Source organism: Drosophila rhopaloa, unplaced genomic scaffold, assembly GCF_018152115.1.
Source record: "Drosophila rhopaloa isolate 14029-0021.01 unplaced genomic scaffold, ASM1815211v1 contig_218, whole genome shotgun sequence".
NCBI lineage: Eukaryota > Metazoa > Arthropoda > Insecta > Diptera > Drosophilidae > Drosophila > Drosophila rhopaloa.
The window spans coordinates 540,072-563,231 of record NW_025335104.1 but is presented as its reverse complement, the minus strand read 5'-3'; the positions used below and the strand labels follow the sequence as shown (position 1 = coordinate 563,231).

The following is a 23,160-nucleotide window of genomic DNA, read 5'->3' as shown; positions in this document are numbered from 1 at the left end:
AGGATAATAATTATTTCCTGAATTTCCTGAATTATTATAATTATTGTTGTTACCCCAACTTCTATTAGAGTCTATTGTGTCTCTGCGGATTGTTGTTATATTTGCTCTGATAATTATTATTTTGGAATCTACCCCCTTGGTTATTATCTGAATGATAGTTGGGTTTTGTATTTGAGAATGATTTTGATGTTTTAAAATCTTGAAATTCATCGTCTTCCTGAGAGTTGCGGGACATATACGAACGATTATTTATGGATTTTTCTTTAAACATTCCTACAGCTTGGGCACCTTGTTTTAATTTAAGAGGAGTTGAAATATCAAATTTGCTCAACGTAATAAAAGTTTTTAATGGTAATTTTTCACGAATCACTTCAGCTAATGTATCACTCAATGTCCTCGAAACTAGAACTGTGTTTGAAGGATTATTATCTAAGCTAAGTTTGTTCTCGGGTTTGTCAAACTAGGAGGTTCCTGATGGCTGCCTGTATAATTTGATTTTGGCCTTCTGATGCTGTAGGATAATGATTTTTTTAGACTAATTCATCGACTTCTTTTATGAAGAGAACCAAATAGAGTGGGTCTCCATTAAATTTATTTACCTGCTTCAGTTGCAGAAGGAAATGGTTCATTGATACATATGAGAGGGTTTGTGTAGCTTTTGATGCTGCGGCCACGGCTGCTGCTGATGTTGATGGCAGATCCATATTGAATGTTTTAAGTTGAGTTGTTGTATTTAGGCGATATAATTTAGATTATTCTCACTGGTTTGGACACTAGAAATCCTCATTCGTGATTTAACTAATGTTGATTTAAAATTTTTTTTTAAAGTAAGTTGCTTAATAATGTTTTATTTTCGCGAAGTAATTTTTTAATTCCTTTTTAGGTAGTCACTCGCGAGGATATTACTTGTATCCTACTGGCTGCGCCAATTATGTTTTTCGGTTCGGAATATATGTATTAAAAAAAAGCGATTTTTATTTTAATATATAGCGGAGTCTTCATTGGTAAAGTTCATTCAAGTTAGATCCCCAATCTTAAACTGATTTTACAAAATGCATTATTCTTATAACTATGGATTCTACCGGTGACAGCGCGCGAGCAGCGAAAGTGGACTTTGATTAGATAATTTTGATTGGTCAAAACTGTGGCCTGATGGGAAGGTTTCTAGGCTGCATCTTTTGTTTAATTAATTTGGATTGGCCAAAGCTTTTATGCTGACGAATGGGTTCTCAGGCTGGACCCTTTGTTTAATGGTCTAAATATTGTTTATGTCTGCCGTCGTCGATAAAGGCGTGTGAAGTGTTTATAATTCGGGTGCCGCCGATCGAAGGCGTGGGAAAGATTTAGGTCTGAGGGTTTAAATGTTTAAGTCGGATTGATTTGAATAACTGCAATAGCAGGCTCTGGACTTATGTTATTGACAATTGTTAAATGTTTATGTCGGATTGATTTGAATAACTGCAATATTAGGCTCCGGACTTATGTTATTGACAATTGGAATAATGGGTATCTCTGGATATACAGGTTGTATGTTGGGTTTGGAAGCTAAGGTATTTGCGTATACGTCACTTATGTATATAAATAAATTATTTATACAAAAAATAAAAATTGAATAAAATAAATAAATTAACAGGATAATATTGTTTAAAATAAAACGACGGCGAAAATAGTAAATAATAATTTAATTTAATTATTAAATTTGTTCAAAAAAATTATTTTAAAAATAATCCATAACGAAAACGATGAAAAAAAATATTAAATTGAATATCAATCACGAAGTATCAAAATTAATAGTGGTTGCAAATGACGGCAAAAATCAGTACACCCGTCCGAATGCAGGGTAGCGCGTCACTTTGATCGTCAGCGCGCCAAACCGAAAGTCCAACAACAATCACCACGTTGCTAACGGCGGACAAGCGAAAGCGCAGAAGAAAACGAAAACGGGCTTATGTATTGGTGATGTATAACGGCTGGGATGATTTTACAAACTATTAATTTTCGAGTTTCAATTAAATAAAAACCTGTCGCCCCGTGATTGCAATAATATAACACAATTAAATGTTGCATCCAACAGCGATTCAAATAGGTTATATAATGTGTATGTGTATATGTATGTGTTTATAATAAATTATACTATAATTTTTATTTTATTTATTAAAAATTTATTTTATTATTTTTCAGCAAAAGACAATAAACAATTAAATTGTTTTGCTTATAAACTGAAGCTTTCAATTTTTGCACAAATACCTCAGGTTCTGCGTTAGGTTCATTCAATCCAGCTGCTACTTTTCTCTTGCATATCGAACAATCGCAGGGCATCCCTCTGGCAGCAGAACTTCTGTGGCGAACAGGGTATTTCGCGACCGCCACGATACTTTGAGCAGGAGCTGCTGAGTATTTTTTTTTTATATGTGTCTGTCACTAAGTTGCCAAAAATATAAATATTACTAATAAATTTTACTAATATTATTTCAACGAATGCATATTCTATATTTAGACAATGTACTTAGAGCCTAGCCTAACGAAGGTTGGCGAAGACGGGGCTTCGCTGAGAGCGAGAGAGAACTTTATTGTGCTCCCGCCTTCGCCCTAAACTAACTTACACTAAACTTCAAGTTTTTATTTTTAACAATTTTAATATAAATTCATAATTGAGCCAACACAAATCAAAACAAAAAAAAAATTGGCAAAGAGTTCGAAGTAGAAATAACATGGTATAGTCTAGTATAGTCATTACACAGTACTCTGAACGGTTATGCATGAACCTTAGTTAATTTTTACAAAGACTTAAGGTAAGAGGTTCCTGGTAATTCTATTAGGCACAGAGAAGCTTATGCTCGGGACCCTCCACATTCCCGTAAATAAGTTTATGAATTAAAGTAGAGCAAAGCATCGTTCTACGGTTTAATAAGGATGGTAGATTAATAAAAAGAAGTCTACTAGAGTAGGATGGTAAAATATGGCTTTCATTCCAGTTAAGGCCCCGTAAAGCAAATAATAAAAAGTTCTTTTGTCTATATGTACACCATACTGAGAACTCCAAACTGCTGAACAGTACCCCAGGATTGGACGGACTAGTGAAATGAACAGAGTCTTTTTAACATCCCTAATTTCTTTGACCACCTTTTTACAAATCCAAGCACTCCCCTGGCTTTATTCACCATTGATGTAATATGGTCACAAAACTTATGATTTAGGTCAAGTAGGACGCCAAGGTCATCATCATGCGTGATTCTAGACAACGCACCACCACCCAGCGTGGTGTTTGCGCACTTGGCGCGTTCATTTAAATTTTCTAGTTTTAAGGCGAGAGCCAATAAAGCTTTCATTCGCTCTTGCGAATTCGCCCCGTCTCTCGTCCCCTTAGCTAAGCATAGGTCTAAGAGATGTTTGTTGAAATGTCAGTGTTCGATTAAATACGATCTTTACCGCACTCCCTTTCGTCGGCGCTACTTCGCAAGTAAAGACGTCGCTTCTCCAATCAAGTTCGCGTTTTTTCCTAATACAAAACAGTATTTAAATTTTCACGTGCTATTTAATTCCAAAAGATTTTCACAACACCATGTTTGAAAAGCATTTAGGTCCGATTGTAATTCTGAACTGCTGAAAATTTCGTTACTTGAGGACACCCGACTTTGTTCAGAATAGAGGGTGATCGTTAATAAATAATGTAAAAAATAAGAGGGTGTAACTCGAATCAAATTAGAGGACTCGTTGAGTCCTACCACATAGATAAAAACCCATAGATAATAACCCTAATAAGTCTAGCCTCAATACAAGAAGCGAGTGATTTACTGAATCAAACGTTTACTAAAATCAGTGTAAGCTACGTTAGTCTGAATGTTCTTTCTGAAGCCATGTATTACAAAAGAAGTTAGCTCCAAGAAGTTTGTTGTCGTAGATCTTCGGCTTATAAATCCATGTTAACTTGGAGATATAATTGATCTACAAAGATTTGGCAAGTGTGGTGTAATAACGTTTTCGAAAAGCTTTGGCTTGGCGGATAATTTTTATAAACCTCTGTAATAATAACCCTAATAAGTCTAGCTTCAATACAAGAAGCGAGTGATTTACTGAATTAAACGTTTACTAAAATCAGTGTAAACTACGTTAGTCTGAATGTTCTTTTTGAAGCCATGTATTACAAAAGAAGTTAGCTCCAAGAGGTTTGTTGTCGTAGATCTTCGCCTTATAAATCCATGTTAACTTGGAGATATATTTGATCTACAAAGATGTGGCAAGTGGGGTGTATTAACGTTTTCGAAAAGCTTTGGCTTGGCGGACAATTTGGATAGTTTTATTTCATTTCTTATGAAGGGGAATAACAAATGACTCCTTCCAAATAAGTGGAAAGTTTCCAAAGATAAGGTAAACAATTTGTGTAGAGGTCTACACAGAGTTTCAGCACAGTATCTAAGCACGCAACCTGGAACTCCGTAGGGACCCGGTGAATAGACTGGTTTAACTTTATTAAAATTAAGTTTGACTTGGACATGGCATTTGAATAAGACGGATTTGGACGGGATGAAACAGAATATGTTGTCTGGAAGAACTGGGCAAATATATCGGCAATTGCCTGATCAGTATTTCAAATGATAGCGATGCTGGGTAACAGGCTGATTTACGCTTAGTGTTAACAAAATTATAAAACTGTCTTGGAACTTGTTATAACTGGTCGCTAAAACGAGCCAGATAGCTTTTATAACACCGGGCGTTAAGCACGGTAACATTTGACCGAGCCCTTAGGTATCGGGAGAAGGCAAATTGTAATCCGCACTTTTTAAATTTATTGGAAAGTCTGGACTTAATATTTTTTAGGTGTGACAACTCCATATATAACAATGGAGGTTTATTTGTAATTGACGGATAGTATAACGGAACACACAAATAAAAGAATGCATTATAAAAGATATAAACGCCCTCAGCCATGTTAGTGCATGAATAAAGTTCTGACCATTTATAGCCGTATATAAAAGTATTTAAACGATGAAAGTATGCCATACTTTTCGTCATTTTTATTCAGCTTTGTTCTACAGATGTTCTTAATAGATATATGCCTTCTGGATTTGAAACAAAACACAAGTCTAGTAAGCATTCTGAGGAGTTTTTAACATGGTTTACTTGGGATAGCGCAATGTCAAGCAAGCCGTAATAAAGTCATGTTAGTAATTCAGACGAAAGGGTTAAGTCGACAGCAATCAAGACTCCACGTCGCGTTCTTCTGAATACTCTGTGGCTCTAACGGCGCTGGTCGTGCCAACGATTACGGACAGTCAGCCTAGTTACATTATTGATATCGCTGATTGGAATATGCCGTCTAACATACATTAAACTGTCCCCAGCGCGTTGACCTGCTCCTTGGTGCTGGCCTATTTTATGACATGTTTTACGTGGGCCAAATTAAGCTGGTTCATGGATTGCCTCTACTGCAGAAGACTCGCCTTGGTTGGATCGTGACTGGTGGTGGAGATAGGCTTCGCGGCAATACATCTCTTTTGGCATCTCAAGGCTCGGAAAATGGAGCTACACTACTTAATGTCCGCTTGGAGGATCTGGTTAGGCGATTTTGGGAAGTCGAAAATTTGGACAGTGGAGTCATAATGGCCACCAAGGAAGAGCTGGAGTGTTAGGATCAGTTTATCAAAAACTTCTATCGCCTTCCCTCTGGCGCTTACTCTGTTCGCCTGCCGTTGAAGCACCATGCTAAAGTCCTTGGCGATTCCTACACACAGGCACACCGGAGATTTCTTAATTTTGAACGCAAACTGCAAAGGAATCCCCATTTAAATAGTCAATATGTGGCCTTTATTAAGGAATACTTGGAGTTAAACCACATGTTCAGAGTCAGCCACGAGGCTGTGGGCCTTTGCAAGTATTTCCTGCCGCACCATTGTGTTCTAAAGGAGGATAGCACAGCAACCAAGCTTCGCGTTGTTTTCAATGGATCGGCTTTAGCCTCATCCGGGTCGTCTCTTAATGATGTCCTTATGGCTGGGCCCGTTATACAGCCAAGGCTGTTTAACATTTTGATAAAATTTCGTACTTATCAGGTGGCGGTTTTTGAAGTGCAAAGCCGAATCGGTGTACAATAGCTTAAAGCGCCTGTATATTTCGCTAGCTAAAGACGCGATTTGCCTGTTTGGGTCCGCGGAGTTGACATTTCGGCTAGAACTTCTTGAGCCTCCTTCAGGCTTGCCCACAATGCGCTGGAGGAGCTAGACTATTCGGAAATGCTCATGGTATCGGTCAAGTCACGGCTAAGGCTGCAACTTGACAACTGCCAGCTTCGAATGCCAACATCTTCCACTATGCACCTTGATCCCAGCCTGGATCAGTCAACTGTCATGGTTGATCGAGGGCATAAGACTCGCCTGCCCGAAGTAAAACTGCCTACATTCTCCAGTGGATACACCGAATACTCTGACTTCCTCTTCATGTTTACCTCGGTGATAGATAAGGACCCCTACTTGGCTGACATAGAAAAGCTTCAATATTTGCGGTCATGCTTAGCTGGAGCTGCGCTGGAGTCGGTTTGATCATTTGAAATATCTGGTGCCAATTATCGTGCGGCACTAGAAATCCTAAATAAGCGCTTTAATAATAAACGTCTTGTTTTCCAGGCACACATCAATGAAATTCTTGGGCTCAAGAGGCTCGAGTCTGCGTCTGATGTGGCAATGCGGGATTTTTCGGACAAAATTATTGGGCATATGCGAGCGCTTCAGGGCTTGGGAGATTTAAAAAAAAATCTCAGACTGCATGGTTGTATACATGATTGTGCAAAAATTGGAATCAGCAACCCAAGCTAACTGGAAGGAAAGTTTGTCAACGGATAGGATTCCAAGCAAGGAGGATTTGCTCTCGTACCTTTAAAGGCGATGCCAGAAACTGGAGAGCGTTCAGCACGCCTTGGCTTCCAACATGGCCCATGACCATTCAGCTCCAAAGCCTGCCAGAAGGACGTTACTTGGTGCCCAGGTCAGCCAGAGTAGCTGCGCTTTTTGTGATACTTCTGGTCATGGAATATACTCCTGTAGCTCCTTCGCCGGTCTGTCTCGTAGTCTACGGCAAAGAGAAATAAAAAAGACTTTCCTTGTGCTTCAATTGACTAAAGAAGGGGAAGGCCGCACATGCGGTGGAAAACACCACACGCTGCTCCATCTACGCCCTGATGATCCACCGTTGCAAGTTCCTGCTCATCAAATAAATGCTTCATGTTTCCCCCCACCCTCGCAGCTATCTGCCTCGCTTGCGGCCCAAGGATTTCATTCTGATGTTGTGCTCTTGGCCACCGCTATAGTTCTTGTAAAGAACAGAGCCGGTTCCCTGGTACCTTGCCGAGTCCTACTGGATTCTGGATCTCAACTACACCTAATTACATCTCGCTTCGCCCAGGAGTTGCAGTTAAGGAAATATCGGTCAGCAGCAACGGTAACTGGCCTTGGTGAAACAGCTGTTTCTTCGGAAGGATCTGCAGTCAGCATCTCCCTCCAGTCGCGTTCTTCTGAATACTCTGTGGCTCTAACGGCGCTGGTCGTGCCAACGATTACGGACAGTCAGCCTAGTTATATTATTGATATCGCTGATTGGAATATGCCGTCTAACATACATTAAACTGTCCCCAGCGCGTTGACCGGCTCCTTGGTGCCTGCCTATTTAATGACCTGTTATGCGTGGGCCAAATGAAGCTGGTTCATGGATTGCCTCTACTGCAGAAGACTCGCCTTGGTTAAATCGTGACTGGTGGTGGAGATAGGCTTCGCGGCAATACATCTCTTTTGGCATCTCAAGGCTCGGAAAATGGAGCTACACTACTTAATGTCCGCTTGGGGATCTGGTTAGGCGATTTTGGGAAGTCGAAAATTTGGACAGTGGAGTCATAATGGCCAGCAAGGAAGAGCCGGAGTGTTAGGATCATTTTATCAAAAACTTGTATCGTCTTCCCCCTGGCGCTTACTCTGTTCGCCTGCCGTTGAAGCACAATGCTAAAGCCCTTGGCGATCCCTACACACAGGCACACCGGAGATTTCTTAATCTTGAACGCAAACTGCAAAGGAATCCCAATTTAAAGCGTCAATATGTGGCCTTTATTAAGGAATACTTGGAGTTAAACCACATGTTCAGAGTCAGCCCCGAGGCTGTGGGCCTTTGCACAACAATCGGCTTTAGCCTCATCCGGGTCGTCTCTTAATGATGTCCTTATGGCTGGGCCCGTTATACAGCCAAGGCTGTTTAACATTTTGATAAAATTTCGTACTTATCAGGTGGCCCTGACTGGAGACATTTGCAAGATGTATCGGTGCGTTAGGGTGAGTGAACCCGATAACTACTTGCAATGCATTTTATGGCGAGACGAACCGGACAAAAAGCTCGAAGCTTACAAACTGGATACAGTGACCTACGGAACCAAGCCTGCCTCATTCCTTTCTGTTCGAGCAATGCACCAGCTGGCCATTGATGAGAGGGATTCCTTCCCTGCTGACTCAGTTGCTCTGCAACAAGATTTCTATGTCGATGATTTCATCTGCGGTGGAAGCTCTGTTGGTGAGGCTATTGAGAAAATGCGACAGACCACTGAGATACTTGCTCGAGGTGACTTCAAGTTACGAAAGTGGTGCACCAGCCACCCCGAGGTTTTAAAGGCTGTGTCAGATGATGACAAGGAGAAGTATTTGAAGTTCGGCGATGGCAGCGATATAACCAAAACTCTTGGTCTAGCATGGGATCCGGCACCAGACGAGCTGGCCACCGTTGCTCGTTTCTATGACCCGCTAGGCCTTCTTGGTCCAGTAATCACAAGGGCCAAGCTGTTTCTGCAACAACTCTGCAAGGATAAATTGGATTGGGATGAAAGTTTGCCCTTGGCCCGTAACATCTGCTGGATTGAAATGTGCATCAGTTTTCAGAGCTTCCAACGCATATCATTCACAAGATTTTTGCTTCTATCAGAAACTGATGTTGAAATTCATGGTTTCTGCGATGCCAGCGAGGAAGCTTACGGAGCTTGCATATATGTGCTGTCTAGGGGCACTTCTCCAGCCAGCAGCCATCTCTTATGCTCCAAATCCCGAGTAGCGCCTCTCAAAACGTTATCTGTACCTAAGCTAGAGTTATGTGGCGCCCTGCTACTAGCCAAGCTGATGAATGAAGTTATAACAAGAAAGGAAAGCTAACTTCGGGCGGAGCTGAAGTTGAAATACCCTTGCAGAATATTCTGCAAATTATATTCTCCAAAATTATTCATATGATGCATTCTTAATGCTCATAAAAAATCCCAACTTTCTAACTTTAAAAACACCAAAGTTATGGCATTTCCAATCGTTCAGTTATGTATATGGCAGCTATAGAATATAGTCGGCCGATCCTTATTAAATTTGGTAGGTCGGATTAATTGGCCAAATATAAAACCCATAGAAAATCCCAACTTCCTAACTTTACAAACACCAAAGTTATGGCATTTCCGATCAATCAGTTATATAGCAGCTATAGGATATAGTCGGCCGATCCTTATGAAATTTGGTACGTCGGATTGATTGGCCCAATATAATACCCATAGAGAGTCCCAACTTCTTAACTTAACAAACAGCAGAGGCCGATCCCGGCCGTTCCGACATATATACTGCGTGGAAAGGAAAGAAGGGTGTGTGCAAAGTTTCAATTCGATATCTTTAAAACGGAGAGACTAGTTCGCGTAGAAACAGACAGACGGACATGGCTATATCAACTCAGGAGGTGATCCTGATCAAGAATATATATACTTTATAGGGTCGGAGATGTCTCCTTCACTGCGTTGCACACTTTTGACCAAAATTATAATACCCTCTGCAAGGGTATAAAAATGGGTATGTTCAATGGTCCTTTTCACTGCTGGTGTGATTCCTCTGTGGCGCTATCCTGGATCGGTAATGAGCCTATCAAATTCAACGTCTTCGTGGCAAACCGAGTGGCTTCTATACAGGAATTGACTGCTAATATGGAATGGCATCCTATTCCGACTGCACTGAATCCTGCCGACGTTTTGTCCAGGGGCTCTACTCCGGATCTACTGGCGCTTTCTGAGATCTGGTTTTATGGCCCACCATTCTTACTTGGTGGTCGCAAGGATTGGCCTACGCGTCTGCATTATGGCGATCAGAGCCTCGAGTTACGTAAACAGGTGCTGATGGTCAAGTCTCCTCACGTTGATGTTACCCTTAAATCCAAGTATGGCAACTTGTTCCCTTCCATGCAGCGCGTGTTCGCGTACATTTACAAATTTTCTCACCGCTTATGGCATATATGCTCTGGCGAGGCGTCCAATTGGCTCATTTATGGGAGGATATAAAGGAGCTTCGTTCAAATAGCATTGTTAAGAAATCAAGTTTAATTGCTTCGCTATTGACCTTGATAGATGCATGTGGCCTCCTTCGAGTTGGTGGACGCCTCGAAAATTCAACACTTGCGTATGAGGCTCGCCATCCTATAATAGTGCCACGTCGTCACCCACTCACCTTAGCGCTCATTATGCATGTAGGACCGCGCGCTGTGTTGGCAAGCATCCGACTACAATACTGGCCTATTGGAGGACTGCGAACGGTCTCAAATGTACTGAAAGGCTGTGTGGAGTGCTTCCGGGCCAGGCCCAAATTTCTGGAACCAATCATGGCTAATCTTCCGAAGGAACGTTTGGAGTGCGTACGGGCCTTTGCTGTTTCTGGCGTCGACTATTGTGGACCTTTCCTTTACAAATCAGAAGTTCGCACCAGGTCTCCCATCAAGTGCTACGTATGCGTGTTCATCTGCTTTACAAGCAAGGCTGTGCACTTAGAGCTTGTCAAGGATCTAACAACTGCTTCGTTTTTAAGTGCTTTGAAAAGATTCATTTCTACACGTGGAAAGCCTAGCCAAATTTGGTCGGACAATAATATTAACTTTGTAGGAGCAAAAAATGAGTTGGCGGATTTGAAGCGGCTGCTGCTTAGCGATTCTCTTATGCAGTCTGTTCATCAAGCTTGCTTGGCGGAGGGAATCGACTGGCAATTTATTCCGCCTCTCTCACCAAACTTTGGCGAATTGTGGGAGGCAGCAGTCAAGACGGCCAAACACCATTTCTACCGCTCTGTTGGCCGCCAAACGCTTAGTTTTGATGAGCTTCGCACTTTGGTTTGTCAGATTGCGTCAATCATTAATTCTCGCCCCTTGCAATCCATTTCAGAGAATCCAGATGATCTTGATGTTTTGACTCCTGCCCACCTACTTTTTGGTGGCCCTTCTACTACTATCATTGAGCCCGATCTAACCAAGCTCAACTACAACCGCTTGGATGGCTGGCAGCGTGTAACATACCTGCAGCAACTATTCTGGTCCCGATGGCAGAAGGAGTACCTTACGTAGTTCTGATAAAAGATGAAAATCTACCTCCCTTGCGGTGGCCCTTAGCTAGGGTGAGCGCACTTATTCCTGGACGAGATGGCGTTTGCCGAGTTGCTGATCTGAAAACGTCCACGTATGACATCAGGAGAGCTGTTAATAAGTTGTGCCTACTGACCATTAATGATGAAGTTGAAAGACAGGCTTCCAACGGGGGGAGTATGTTGAGCGCAGCGGCAAACCACTCCAACTAAATAGAGAGTCAGAATCACTCATTTCTAAGCGGCTCCTCTTATCTCTCTATTAATTGGACTTCTCAGTCTGAGCCCGCCTCTTAACGCCTACGGTCCGTCGGCAGAGCATACATTTTGTTGTTGTAGATTGCAAGCTGCGGTGTTCGCAAAGCCCGTAGCCCTTGCATACATATAAACGTTAATAAACTGAAGTATTGAATTTATCTCGCCTTGTGATTTGTTTTAAAATAGTCGACAAATAGGCTTGTTAGCTCAACAAACTTTTTATGAGAGAGAATGGAAAGCGACAGAGCGGGAGCGAAACACAGATTAACTTTAATGTTAGGCACCGCGAAACGAGGTAAAACGAAAAGAGAAAGAGCGGGAGCTTAACACCAATTAACTCCCATAGTAGACACCTCTGAGAGATATTACCGTGCCGTTCCAACAGCGCTTAACAAAGAAGACAAGCACTTGGGGTGTAAGTACTCTAACCCTGCAATACTGCAGTGCTGCAACTCCGGATCTGCAACTGACTAGGTTTAAAAAGTTTTCAGACATCGACCTTACCCCATTCTCAGATAAGTTTACTTTATCGTAGTGTATAAACAAAAAAAAATATTTTTAAGCGACTATGATTTACGCGCTTTCAATGACAAACATTTAATAATGTAAAAAAAAAAAGTATGTTGGTGTTATTTACCAACTCAGGGATAATACTTATTGTGCAATAAAAAAATTATGTCTATATTAATATGGAAATAATGTGCATATAAATGAATAAAAAATTAATAATAAATATTAATATTAAATATTTAATATATTACTTACCACTACAAAAAGACAATAACAATGTGGATAAAATTAAAAATTTAAGCTGAATTTTATTTTGCCTGGCCGATTTTCTCTAGGTTCTTGAGAAGGGAGGAGGGCCGTCCCTCCATTCCGGATCATCGCACCTTTAAACGTCAATCGTCCCTTTTCAATGCATAAACTCTCTGACCCACCCTAAAATGCACGTGTACCCACACAAGGCTTATCAGAACAGAAGTCCCGCCACCTACGGTCCAAGGAAACAGAAAGGGTTAATCATGACATTTCCCAGTACTGCCTAAAAATTGACGATGACGCCAATGGCGAAAATGATTTCTCAAAAATTATTTTTCCCAGCTAAACGTCATTATACGAAGAGTAGCGGGGATTAAGATTCCCTCATTGATACTGCCGCCTCCAATAACTTCATCCGACCACATAATGGGTTGAGAGCTGGCCGCCCGGTAGGTACCCAATACCGTTCATTCAGTTCGCGGCGCTACTTCAATCACGTATAAATGTCTTGTCTCATTATTAAACATTTTATATCTACCTTACTTATCCTCATTCTTTGGAATAACAGGCATCGAATTGTTAAAACAGACAGGGGTATAACTTTTCTTTGCGTTGCTTGTGCCAACTTAAATGGAGCACTGAAGTTTAGCAAATTTAATTCCACACTTGAGCTAATGTCAACTTCACTACTGTAGAATCCTCAGATGGGCCCCCTTAAGTAAAACAGGAATTCCTAAAAATGCTCACTGTCAGGATAAATGCTTTCGCGGATCCCAATGAGTTCATACCGTACAATACTTCACTGGAAGCTGCCATCAGAACGGTAAACGAAGATCCTATATATGGTTAATAGTTCCCATATCCTGATTTCATCAACACCGAAATTCAGGACCTGTTAAAAAATAGTGTAATACAAAAGCCTTTTTAATAAGCTAATATGTAAAAGAAAGGCACTGTCAAAGCCGATTTTCCGCGTGCGGATAGTAATAAACTTTGAGAGAAACATGTGCATGGCAATCATCTCAACGATATGTGCGAATTAGGGCGGAGCCAAGTACTTTTTAACGCTTGACCTCAAGTCTGGCTACCATATTATGCTCGCAGACCGCGACCGCGAGAAATTTCTTTTTCGGTAAATAGGGGAAAGGATGAGTTTGAAGGCTACCCTTGTATAAGAAATTCGGACAGGAGCTTTCAAAGAACTATTTACCATATTCTGAGAGAGAAATTCGGCAAGTTATGCTCTGTTACGTTGATAATGATAATTTTCCAGAGGATGAGAATTCTTACATCAAGCACGTAAATTGGGTTCTAAAGAGACCGTTCTATGCAAACAAGAGCTGTCAGCACAATCCACCTATCTTTAAGAAAAGGGTGAGTTTTGTGGGATTTATATTAACTCGTAATGGTGTAACAACCGACACAATAAAGGTAAAAGCTATTAAAGAACTTCCTAAACACAAAGCTATATTTGAGGTGAACCGAGTAATTTTTCTAGGCCTCGTAAATTACTCATTTAATTCATGGTGTTCCTATGTTGCATTTCAAGTTGGACTCGGTTGGAAGAAATAAGGAGGTATTCGTTTTTGGTATCAATAAAATTTGGTGGGTGGCAACCCCTACTGAAGTGGCGCCCCTTCTGCTCCGGAAGCTGCAACAGCCACAGGCAGCAGCAACAGCCGCCGGCAGCAGCAACAGCCACCGGCAGCAGGAACAGCCGCAGGCAGTTAGGTTATTTAACCTCAACCAAATTCCAAGTTACCTCGGTGAGTCCGTTCCGGGCACGTACAACCCGAGCAGCGCAGCGTCGCGACCCGGACCGTGCTCCTTCACCACGCGGCCTCTCCCACGTCGCGGTCCACAGTAGCCAAACCAAGGCGTGGTACCGATCTCCGGTCCGTCAACTCCACACCTGCAACACACAAATACTTATTAATCTAAGAATCTGTAATTTGTTAGTTGTACTTACCTTTGTTGTCAAATTGATGCGGATTTACCTGCGTCCGTCCTTCTCGCCCCCCGTTAGGTTCGGCAAATTTGGTCGCGGGAATCCCTAAAAGTGAGGGAAACACTCAGGTCCATCGGAATTTGTCTATATACTTACGCACGTCCCTTCTCATCCCTCGGAGCTCCCCAGGATTAGGTGGCCCCAAATGGTGCAGCAGTCCCAGCAAAGCCTGCGCGAAGATTTGGTTCCGCGGCGACCGTAGTTAGTTTCCCGACCTTGTCGGTACTACTGCTGTGACCCTTTAGTTTATTTTAAAAACGCTGGTGCGCTTAGGGTCACGCATATAAAGAAGCATCCTTACCTGAAATGAATATAAGTTGTAAATATTTAATCGTAAGAGGCAGTTTAAAATGATGGAGTAAATTATTTACCTGTTGGGGGAGATGGGCCGGTCGTAGACCGCCTGGCAGTAATTTCGGCCGCTGACGATGGGTGGTGCCTCCCTCGCGACACTATGGGCACCACAGGAAGGGTGAGTGCGCTGAGGCAGCCACATCTGATGCCACTTTTCCGTCATATTTGTCCCGATTTGTTTATTTTGGTCTTGTTTACTTTTTCGTTGTTAGAGATGTTAGTATTTGTAGAGTGAGACGTCGATAGTAATCGATGTTTAATGTTGTGGAAGCTGTAGGGACATTGGGTGTACTCCGCCCTGAGGATTCCGGAGCTAGCCGGCGCCGTCCCAGGATGATGCAGTTCCATAACACCTAACGGGAAAACTGAACGCTTCTATAGTCCCCTGTTAAGTCTTGCTAGATGCCTAAGCATCGACGAATGATTAAGCGACACCGTAGAGTTCATTTTATTGCCCACTACCAAATACATGAAGTTAGGAAAATTCAACAGAAATCTATGGAATAAGGTGAAACCATAGAATCGTCCGCTTCTGGGGACCATGGTCATCAGAAAGAGAAAGGTCCACAAAGACAACTTGAAATAACTCCATTCAAAAATGTCTTTGTTTTTTTTTAATAATTTTTTATTAGTTTTAAAATTTGCAAGTCGACAATGGTCACTTATTCAAGAGCCTATTTGCTAGAAACTAAATATTGATTATGGCAGTCAAGAACTTTATGCTTTCCATTTCACTTGCAAAAAATGTATATTGTTAGCCCAAAAATTTTAGATTATGCACACTTAAAATCAGCTGGGCTTGAGGAGCCCACGATCTTATGTCCGCATCGTCTGTAAAATACTTAAATCCGCTAACATTGCACGCTTCATCATTGAATTTCCCAAAGGAAAGTTCGCTTGCAAAAAGCACTAACCATACAACATATAGACTGGTCATTTCATACAACGAATTTGGTAACAAAATTTTTCACTCGGGGGCATGATACAATAACATAAGGTAGTCTCGTCGGCTGTCTAAACGTTCGGGTTTTGGTCAGTGCGTGTTCGTCTTTCGAAGGGAAAGGTTGTCTGCGGACGAATTTTTTAAGAAATTAACCCTTGAGCAGCATGACATTTTGCAATGTGTGCCGCAAACACGTCGATGGCGTAAAGGCACCGAAATGTTTGGAAAAAAGAGCGCTGTGGGAGGAATCGCTGTGATACCTTTAAAATAACAAAGAATGTAAACGAAACTTTAATTATCGCAGCCGAAAATGTTAATATAAGTTTAGACATAAAAAAGTTTTATTTTAAGATTAGAATATATTTTAGAATTAAGAATCTTAACAAAAGACTCAGTATTCAGAGACAAAAACAACGCCTAATTTCAAATTCAAAATTATTAAAAATTAAATTATAAAAAAAATTAAACTCCTTTTATTATGAAAGGCAAAAAAAAAACCCCCTGAACCATCTAAGGGTTAATCCACACATTCTATTGTCGCTCTGCTCGCACTTACTAAACAGTTCCCATCTCACTCGCACTCATTGTTTTAATAGTAGGGTACCAAAATTTGCCGACGAGACTACCTTATGTTATTGTATCATGCTCGGGGGTCCCCAGTGCTGGAATCGGCAGGCCCATGATACAATAACATAAGGTAGTCTCGTCGGCTGTCTAAACGTTCGGGTTTTGGTCAGTGCGTGTTCGTCTTTCGAAGGGAAAGGTTGTCTGCGGACGAATTTTTTAGGAAATTAACCCTTGAGCAGCATGACATTTTGCAATGTGTGCCGCAAACACGTCGATGGCGTAAAGGCACCGAAATGTTTGGAAAAAAGAGCGCTGTGGGAGGAATCGCTGTGATACTTTTAAAATAACAAAGAATGTAAAAGAAACTTTAATAATCGCACCGAAAATATTAGTATAAGTTTTTATGTCTAAACTTATACTAACATTTTCGGCTGCGATTATTAAAGGTTCGTTTACATTCTTTGCTATTTTAAGATTAGAATATATTTTAAAATTAAGAATCTCAACAAAAGACTCAGTATTCAGAGGCAAAAACAACGCCTAATTTCAAATTCAAAATTATTAAAAATTAAATTATAAAAAAAAATTAAACTCCTTTTATTATGAAAGGCAAAAAAAAACCCCCTGAACCATCTAAGGGTTAATCCACACATTCTATTGTCGCTCTGCTCGCACTTACTAAACAGGTGCCATTTCACTCGCACTCATTGTTTTAATAGTAGGGTTCCAAAATTTGCCGACGAGACTACCTTATGTTATTGTATCATGGGCAGGCCCCGACACTTCGTGTGCCTTCGGGTTTTTTCGCTCTCGTTCTAATTCTTATTTTGACGCTCGCGCTCGAGTTCGGTCGTTCAGTCGCAGAGACGCGCATTTTGAAGAAGGTTGGCCTGCGCTTGAATTGGGCTTTGTATGTATGCGTGTTCATGCATTCTCATACAGGGGTGCATGTGTGCGATCATTTCATTTCGATGCAGCAAGAATATTTTGTCGTTTGCTACTTTTCAGACTTGGTACCCTAACAATATGGGCGTATTCACTATTGGGTTAATGATAAAAATAAGAATATTATATGTTATAGTATATTTTTAATATTTCAGCATATATTTCATCTTGGTTTACAAATTCAAATCAGTGGTAGCAAAAAAATATTTTGCATATATGTATGTATTCCAATTAATAGAAATCAATCTACTGAGATAGGAACAGGGCACATCGCAGTCGGTGTCTGCGCTTAGTGGTTCAGAAAACTTCAAACCAAATCAGCTTTGGTTGTTGTTCTGCGAGCGTATGGTGCCTGCATAGCCTACCGACGATTGAATTTTAGGGGTGGGTACAGAAACAAGAACGTTTTTTAGGACACTTGTTTTGAATGTTATGTTTAATGATAATTAATTTTATAATTTTTTTTAATATTAAAAATCATTAAAAGTTTACTTCTTGATTTAAAATAGTAATATAAATTTAAGAAAATCACTTCAAATTTTTTTTGTCTGTACTTTATAGTGGATAAACAATTTGTTATTTTCCAAGATTAAAACTATAAAATTATTATATGTACATATGTATATTTATCAAGCGGCGACTTTCAAGAATAAGCAAACATAAAAATATATATAACTAGATCATTAAATAACAACATTAAACAAAATTACACTGCGAATCAAAAAAAAAATCAACCAAAACTCATTAAACATATCATTCAAAACAAGTGTCCTAAAAAATGTAAACAAAACAAAAGCCAAACAGCCGTTCTTGTAGAAACCATCATGCAGGGCCTAAAAAAAGGCTGTTGGGTGAATATCCTTACAAAAGTCCTTCTCATCATCAACTTCGATACGTGTTGAGAAGATCTGGGGGTTGACATTGTCCTTTTATACGATCCTTACGCTTTCCTGGCCTCTCAAAGCCATGGATTAGCCAGTGTGCCCTGCATTTCGCAACTGCGTGGGTCCTTTAAAATGTAGCAAAGGACTCCGAATGGGAAAAATGGCTTCTGGGCATCCTTTCCCCAATGTTGACTTTCGATTTGCATTGATCCTGCTTATTTAATTTTAATTTTTGGACACATGCGGTTGATTTTATTTTTACCTTGTAAAGTCAAACAACTTTTCCTTTATTTTAAGGCACTAAAACAATTTTAGCTATAAAATTAATCATTATACCATTAAGATTATAGAGGCAAATGTGATAATTAAAAAAAAAGTGGCCAAATCGATAAAGTTTTAACAAAATAGTTAATTAAAACCCAAGTGTGCCAATAATTTTGTTCAGGCAAATTTGGTCCATTCTTTGGTTTTTTATTTTTAATAAATTATTTATAAAAGATAAATTAATGAAGTCACTTGTATTTAACATAAAATTAATGATTCTATCTAAAAATATTTTGTTTTATTTTAATATCAGCATATTATAAGAAGAAAAATAGCCTCAAAGTTTAACATGCTTGCTGTGCCAATAATTATGTTTGTCACTGTAGTTATTCGTAATGATGGTCATAAAAAATACATAGATTCCGAAAAGTAGGGGGCTTTTAGGAATTTTTCCCTGCTATGTTGCTAAATCTGGAGTAATAAATGTATGCACATATGTATTTATTTTAATAATTTTCAAAATCGTTTCTACATTTAAGCGCTTTAAATTTTATATTATTATATTGGTTTAAAAGCTATATTACGTATGTTTCCGTGACTGATTTAGTTGTGCTTTTTTATAGTGCGCTGCCCTCTAATCATACTTAAGGTTTGACCTATATGGGTTTTCCGTGGGCGAACTTAGCTCATAACAAGACGCCACATTCAGAGCAGGTATAGCCATGCAGTTTTTTATAAAATTACACACACTCTGAACGTATTGTTTAGGATACTTGGTATAAATCTTTACGTGTTCGGCATCTTCAAAACATACCGACGATACCTCGATGCCCTGGTCACGCCGCAGCCGAATAAACTTCTCGACATCGCGGTATGGGATGACGATGTCGCTCTTGGAGTATAAGAACAGCTGTGGGTATTTATTGGTTTCCTTCTTCAACTCGCAATATGGGCTGGGGTGGACCGGAGACGATTGCACAAATAGACTTTTAAAGGCGGAAACTGATTCCTGAAACAATGTAGATCAGTATAAGCAACGACGGTCGGTTCCTATCATATAATATTTAGCTTGGCCAACCTCTACAAACCACATTATTGTCAGGGTGATGGTGATGGCCAGTGCAGTCAAGCAGTTGCAGCGTTTTTTCCGCCCATAGATGGCCGTAATTGCGCGATACAGTCCCAGCATCCGACGCTCTCCAGGAGCCGAGTCGAAAATCACGCCGCGAACCTGAAGCGGAGACTTGTACTTAATCACAGCTAGGTTAATGTGTTGGTACAGGTAGGCTCCGCCATTCGAGAATATGTGAAATATTAGGGGGTGGGAATCGAAATTCATATCCTGAATTAGCTTGAGGATTTTCTCTCCGATTGGAACCATTTCAGTTCGCTTCCAAAACAGTGTATCTACTGGTGCAGTATATCGGACAGTTATAAGACTAGAAATATCGAGTCGTGACGAATAAATTTATTGGTGTATCGACTTTCACATTTAACTTACCCCTTATCCTCATAGATTTTTGAGTATTTCATCAGGTATCGATCTTGGCAGCCCGCCCATCCCAGCAGCATTACGATGGGAACGTTGTTGTCCTCGCTGTCGTTGGTGTTGACCAGTGCAAAATCGTTTTCTGAGGAGGGCTTAGGGAACTTTATAAAGTACTCCAAAGAGTCCTTTCGCTCTGGTCGTAGGGGCCTGGGTGACGACCGACGCCCACTGGTGTGTATTGTGGCCGTAGCTGGTTCTTGCTGGTTGGCTATGTCGTCCGCTTTTAGCCCATAAGGATGCGATGGCGAAGACGACATCTTGACATGTTAATTGTAGAGCTATATAAGGAGAATGTTGAATTTGAATTTTTCGTTTTATTTTGTCAGACAAAGACTACTGCCAGAATACGGTAAATGATTTATTGATTTTGTCAGCTGTTTCCGATTTCGAATGTAAACGGTTGCTGCAGTCCATTTAAGCTGCTTGCTTCAGCCCATTGATTTTCTTACGCAGCACAGAGCCTCAACCGACAATGACTTTCCTTCACTGGCCAAGTGCTCCAGCTGCAATGCCTGGCGACAGCAACATGCTGCATTCCAGTAAAACAACCCGTTGTGGTTGCCGCTTCCAGCCGCATGTGCTCGCCAGTTGGTGGGTCATGCGCATTAATTTTATTTGCCTTTACTATAACTTTCTTAAAAAAAAAAAAGCCACACAAAACATTCACCACTTAATATTTAACGCCGTATTAAGCTTCTCCACAGCATGGTAACTGGTGTGAAGCAGCTCATAACATTTTTCAGTGTGAAAGCCGTCTAAAAACTCTCTATATATGTGTTTTGTTAAGGCGTTTTCGGGTTGGGACCGCGGAAGCTTCTCGTACAAATTCTCCAATTGCTTTGTTAGCTCGCGGACGTGTTGCCCGGTGGTGGGGCGCACCTGTGCACCACCATTTATGCAGCCTGAGGGACACGCCATGACCTCCACAAAATGGTAGTTCGCCCCTTTTCCCCGCTTCAATTTCTGTACTACGTTTTGTATGTTCCGAAAGCCATTGACAATAGCAAACTTTAAGACGGCCTCGCCATTCTTTTCAAGAATAATCTCCCGAAAGTCGCGATTTTTGAGCTGTTTGAATTCTAACTCTTTTGGCGTTGTCTCATTAAAAAGCTGATGAGCAACGAACTTGAATATGTGTTCTGCATAACCGCCAGACAAAGTCGTCTCGTGGGCCCACACCATGGAGTCTGGCCTTATATCAGACCAGGGCCAGTCCATATTATCGAGATCGTATTGCGACAGAGTGCGCTCTTCCTCGGTCAGCATCTGTTCCACCTCGACTGCAAAAAGAAGGTATATTGATCACAAGACAAATCATGATTGAATAACAACCTGCTGTGATTACACAGTCCACGTCCCGTGAGTTGTTCTTTTCGTTAAAGAAGTCCTCTCGGGAGGCCTCAAGCTTCTTGTCGTAACAGGGCATCACGGTCACATGGTAGATGCGCGATCCAGGAATATTAAGCTTCTCGGCCAGGAACTGCTTCACCAGCACCCCCATTATTTGTTGGGGCGAACGGGTAGTTGCAACGTAAGGCAGTATGAAGTTCCCGTGCGTTTTCTCCGCGTAACACACCCAGCCCGGGCAAGAGGAGCTTAGCATGGTTAGGTTTGCATTGTCACGGTACCGTTCTAAAAATTCTTCTCGACACTCTAGCAGCGCCAAATCGTCCGCTACTTTGGTGCACAGAACATAGTCGGCTCCCAAGCTGCGAAAGTAGCCTGTTAGATGGCGTGCAGCATCCTCCACACAGATTTGATAGCGATGGGCTAGGCTCAGCAAAGGCTGGATAGCCACGGTGAACACGATGGTAAGCACGTTCTCGCAGTCCCCGGTAACCTTTTTTTTAGAGTTCTCGCGCAGGACCCTAAGAAGCTCTTCCTGGCTCTGCTGTGTGATGAGTACGCCTTCTGCGGAAGTGATGCACCCTGAGCAAGCCAGGCAGTCTTGAAGAGTGATTTCCACCTTCTCAAGTTTTTGCTTTCCACTCTACAAAAGGACTTCTAATTATAAAATAATAATTTAAAGTAGGGTGAATTGTACACCCACCTCAGATTCCTCATAACAGCTATCTCCCTCAACAGTGATTTTGGCCCCAGTCTTCGACTTCACCTTATTTATGGGCACGGGTTTAATGCATTCCTGAGGGTCAAATAAATTTCTTTATATTTATACAAGTTCGTATTCTGTTGTAATGAACCTGTGAAGGCGTAATAAAATCGTCTATATCGGTGAGCTGTAAGGCACCACTAAACCTAGACATGGCTTAGAAACACAGTTTATCCCCTCCGGAGTTATTAAATGAATGTGGTGGCACAAATATCAAACTATCAATATATTAATATTATACAAATATTTTGAAATATCGATGTTTTTTGATATAATACCCTTTTCACGCCAGCATACAGTATTTATTGCAATGAAGCTTAATACGCTCCTCACACAGCCGCTTTTCAGAGTTGTTACAAAAGCTGATCGCCATACAAAATGTAAACATACCGAATATGTAGAAGAAAAAGTGATTTCCTTATAACGCAACACATAATACAAATGTTTAAACCTAGTACTCAGATCAACGAAAACCATACCCAGTCATAAGAGAGAGCGAGAGGCAAACAGCTGGCGTTCACTTTTCGTCGTGCCTTTTTTTCACGTCGGTACTCAGATCGACGTAGAAAATACCAGAAAATTCCATAGCGTTGCCAGTCTGCGGAAATGAACTTTGGGTGAACCCTAGCGAAAAGATTAAAAAATTTAATCTTTTGGCGTGCGCTTCTCACTGAACATTATAAGAAATGGAGGGAAAAGCTTAAAAAAACTTGCTAAAGTCGATTGCAGGAGTTTACATGTGAGGACAAAATAACATTATTACTATCTGGGGTGCCTCTTGTCAGAGCAAAATGTTTTTTAGGTCCAGAATGTACGAAAAAACACAATAAAAGTGCAGCTATGAACTTTAAATTAGCAAATAATTATCAGTAAATTATAAAAAAACAACTGTTAAATTTAAATTGTATTGTTTTTCAATTTCTTTGTACAGCGGCAGATTTGTCTTGCCAAGGTATTTCATAATATCTTTTAAAGGCTCTTTCCCGCAAATACGATATTTGAATTTTAACTGCTTGTCAACAAGCCCAGCTGATTGACAGTACGACCGTAGCACGCTTAAATCTGATGAACTCGCAAAATTTTGGTCACACTCGAAAGATTAAAGTTTTTACGCTAGCGTAATCGT

The 23,160-nt window shown here is 40.8% G+C and overlaps 2 protein-coding genes across 2 annotated transcripts; both read right to left on the bottom strand.

Annotated features, from left to right (window-relative positions):
* Positions 1–18,855: 18,855 nt before the first annotated feature.
* Positions 18,856–20,352, bottom strand: LOC108043137 (transmembrane protein 53). Its single transcript, XM_017121701.2, has 3 exons — positions 19,877–20,352; positions 19,454–19,814; positions 18,856–19,384 (listed from the first exon to the last, which is right to left on the bottom strand). The coding sequence occupies exons 1-3, from the start codon at positions 20,179–20,181 to the stop codon at positions 19,010–19,012; spliced, it is 1,041 nt and encodes a 346-aa protein (XP_016977190.1). The 5' UTR covers positions 20,182–20,352; the 3' UTR covers positions 18,856–19,009.
* Positions 20,353–20,479: 127 nt separating this feature from the next.
* On the bottom strand, positions 20,480–22,252 carry LOC108043136 (probable cytosolic Fe-S cluster assembly factor GL21135). Its single transcript, XM_017121699.2, has 4 exons — positions 22,126–22,252; positions 21,975–22,067; positions 21,257–21,914; positions 20,480–21,204 (listed from the first exon to the last, which is right to left on the bottom strand). Exons 1-4 carry the CDS (start codon positions 22,186–22,188, stop codon positions 20,588–20,590), a joined length of 1,431 nt encoding a protein of 476 aa, XP_016977188.1. The 5' UTR covers positions 22,189–22,252; the 3' UTR covers positions 20,480–20,587.
* Between the last annotated feature and the right edge of the window lie 908 nt (positions 22,253–23,160).